The 3,445-nt window shown below is 46.0% G+C and overlaps 1 protein-coding gene across 1 annotated transcript; it reads left to right on the top strand.

Moving 5' to 3' along the window:
• Positions 1–804: 804 nt before the first annotated feature.
• LOC113405502 (zinc finger protein 154-like) lies at positions 805–3,319 on the top strand. The gene is made up of 2 exons (XM_026646721.2): positions 805–939; positions 2,180–3,319. Exons 1-2 carry the CDS (start codon positions 852–854, stop codon positions 2,773–2,775), a joined length of 684 nt encoding a protein of 227 aa, XP_026502506.1. The 5' UTR covers positions 805–851; the 3' UTR covers positions 2,776–3,319.
• The last annotated feature ends 126 nt before the right edge of the window (positions 3,320–3,445 follow it).

Below are 3,445 nucleotides of genomic sequence, written 5' to 3'. Positions count from 1 at the left end.
TGCCATTCTCATAGGGAAACTAAGGAAATGGGATCTAGATGAAATTATTATAAAATGGGCACAGAACTGGTTGAAAGATCATACTCAATCTGCGGCAAGGGTGATTTAGGTTAGATATTAGGGAAAAACTTGTAACTCAAGGGTAGTTAAGCTCTGGAATAGGATTCCAAGGCACGCTGTGGAATCCCCATCATCGGAAGTTTTTAAGAACAGCTTAGACAAATACCTCTCAGGGACGGGGTCTAGGTGTACTTGGTCCGACCTCATTGCATGGGCTGGATTAAATGACCTCTTGAAGTCCCTTCCATCCCTACATTTCTGCGGCTCTGTCACTCTATAACCATCTCCATACACTGGGGGATTTTCGTACTCCTTTCCATTACACCTGACTCGCTATATTCCATAACTCCTCAGCATGTGCTCTCCTGATATCCAACACCCCTGACACACCACATGCAGTGATATCCCCTCTCCTTCCTTACTGTGCTGAACCCCACCAGCCCATTTCCCTGACTGTCTCATTATCCTTGGGTCTCTGTCGGTAGGAAGCAGTTCCAAGGTGATTTCCCCTTGGCTTTCCGTGATGTTGAGTTACTTTCCCTGGGTTTTGGGAGCCCCTTTGAGCAGGAGTGTCTGGTCGTGTGTGTGCCAGCAGAGCGGTTAATCCCCTTATAGGCAGAGTGTCTGGCACCTTAGAGCACCTGGAGAGCTAGCCACAGAATTTCAGTGCTTTAAAATGAGCATTAATTAAAAAAAAGGCCATGTTCTTTGTGACAAATGTCCCATTAATTCACCTGATCATCTTTGATTCTTTCCTCTGAGCAGGGTTACCAGTTTCCAAGCCTGAGGTGATGTCCCAGCTGGAACGAGGGGAAGAGCTGTGGGTCTCCGATCTCCAGGGCTCTGAGGAAAGAGAGATCCTGAGAGGAACCTGTCCTGGTGAGGAGTCATCAGAGCAACTCAGATACTGTCTGTGCCTGAAGAAAACATCTGGGATTCCCTACCAAGCCCTTGAGAGCAGTTTGAGCTCCGGATTGTTCCCCAGCAGGTGTCATGTCCTCAGGGCAGATATCGCTTATGGCTTCCTTCCCATCCTGAGCGATTCGTGGCAATAGCTCCCTTCCTAACCTCCCTTCATCCTGAGCGATGGGATGGGATGTGGAGACAGAGCTGATCCCCTCCTCTCTCCCTTTTGGGGAAGAGCTTGGAGGAATTCATTTCCTGATATTTCCCCAACTCTCCAGTACTTACTCTGGTTTCCTCTCCCCTTTTAGTTCAGGTTCTGTTACCTGCACACTCTAGAGTATCCCACCTTTACCCTTCCATGGGCTCAGGGCGTAACCTGGTTAATTTAAGTATCCTCACCCAGGGCATAATCTTCTGCAGGTTTGCGGGGTCTTTTACTAGTGAAAGAGCCTTACACAGTAATATCCTTAACTTCTATTTATTAACAGTTACCTAAGCAGAATACACACACTACGCATACAATGTTCACCACTCCCCATAATCAGACAAACTTTTCTTGGTGGCCAGCCAGAACCAGGTTGTCTGGGGCTTCTCCAGCTTCTGCACGACGTAGTTGGCAGGGGGTTGAGGTCTGGCAGCTCTGATCGTGGGCTGTGCCCTGGAGCTGGTTCCCAAGAAATTCCTTTTGGACCCCAGTTGTTATACTGAAACTTGAGTCCTGCTTTACTCTACCGTCACCAGCCGTTGTAAATGAAAGTCCTACAAAGCAGTATTTTTCACCCATCCCAGCCCATTATGAAACCACTCTTTACCCAATCAGACCCCACCACCTGAGCTTATTTAAATCTTGCAAAGTTAGTTATGCAACAGGCAGAAATGATCAAAGAACCAGACAGATAAACAATAGAGAAGTAGGGACCATGAAGGCAAAACAATAAAGAAGTATAGATTTCACAACCACATCTGTTAGGTGATTCCTTGCCAGGCAGAATGCTGTCAAAGTTCTCTTTAAATTTCTTATGATCTGTTTCTTTTTCTGGTGATGGTGCTATTACGACAGGAACCTTCTTAACAGCCCGATATTGCACTGTTCTGATATAATTTAGAGGGAATTTGAGGATGTGACATCCTGCTTTTTAGCTTCTGGCTGCTGCTGTCCTAATATGACTGCAGAAAAAGGTCTCAGACCTTACAGTTTCTCTCTGTGTCGCAGGAGATGGTGGGATGGTGAGTGAGAACGGGGAGCAGAATCCACAGCAGGAAGAGGCTGAGCATGTGGAACCGCACTGGGAAGTATCACAAAGAACGAAGGGGGACATGTCCAGGAGTCCTGAGGAGAGGCAGCAGGGAAACCAGCCAGGGGAGAAAATGGGCAAATCCATCAATTGTGAGGAAAATCTCAAGGACCTCCAGGAAACCACAGCCCAGCAGAGAATCCTCATGGGAAAGAGGAAAAACATATGCCCAGAGTGTGGGAAAAACTTCAGTAAACGCTCATACCTTATTCACCATGAGCGAATCCACACAGGAGAGAGACCCTATGAATGCTGTGAGTGTGGGAAAAACTTCACTCGGCGCTCAGACCTTATTAGACACCAGAAAACCCACACATGCGAAAGCCCCTATGAATGCTGTGAGTGCGGGAAAAGCTTCATTTACTGCTCAGACCTGAGGAGACATCAGAGGATCCACAGGAGACAGAGACCCTATGAATGCTGTGAGTGTGGGAAAAGCTGCCATCAGGGGTCACACCTTATTTATCATCAGAGAATCCACCAGGGAGATAAACACTATAAAATCCTTGTGTAGGGCTGGCAAAGCATACATTTTTCTTTAATATTTTTGGTACTTCCCACATGTGGCCTTTAAGGCTGTTAGTGCCATTTACTTCATTGTGATCTCAGCTTCCGCAGGTGAGTTGTGTGGTTCTGCTTTTTGTAGCTAATCCCTCTTCTTCGATACCTGGAATGAGACTGGAACATACTGTTAAACATTCTCTTTGTAAACACCTGGAGAATAAAAGCTTTATAAGAATAGTCAGTATGGATTTGTCCTGAACAAATCATGCCAAACCAACCCGATTTCCTACTTTGACAAGGAGATTGGCCTAGAGTATTACAGAGAAGCAGTAGATTTCCTGTATCTTCATTTTAGTACATCCTTTGACACAGTCCCACATGCCCTTCTCATAGGGAAATGGGGTCTCGATGAAATTATTATAAAGTGAGCGTTCAAAACCGGTTGAAAGATCATACTCAATCTGCAGCAAGGGCGATTTAGGTTAGGTATTAGGGAAAAACTTGTAAGAGCAAGGGTAGTTAAGCGCTGGAATGCACTTCCAAAGGAGGTTGTGGAATCCCCATCATTGGAAGTTTTTAAGAACAGCTTAGACAAATACCTCTCAGGGATTGTCCAGGTGTACTTGGTCCTGCCTCAGTGCATGGGCTGGATTAAATGATCTTCCAGTTCTACATTTCTG

This window comes from Terrapene carolina, unplaced genomic scaffold (genome assembly GCF_002925995.2).
Source record: "Terrapene carolina triunguis isolate 2854851 unplaced genomic scaffold, T_m_triunguis-2.0 Scaffold40146, whole genome shotgun sequence".
Classification (NCBI taxonomy): domain Eukaryota; kingdom Metazoa; phylum Chordata; order Testudines; family Emydidae; genus Terrapene; species Terrapene triunguis.
This window is presented reverse-complemented; position numbering and strand designations above follow the sequence as displayed.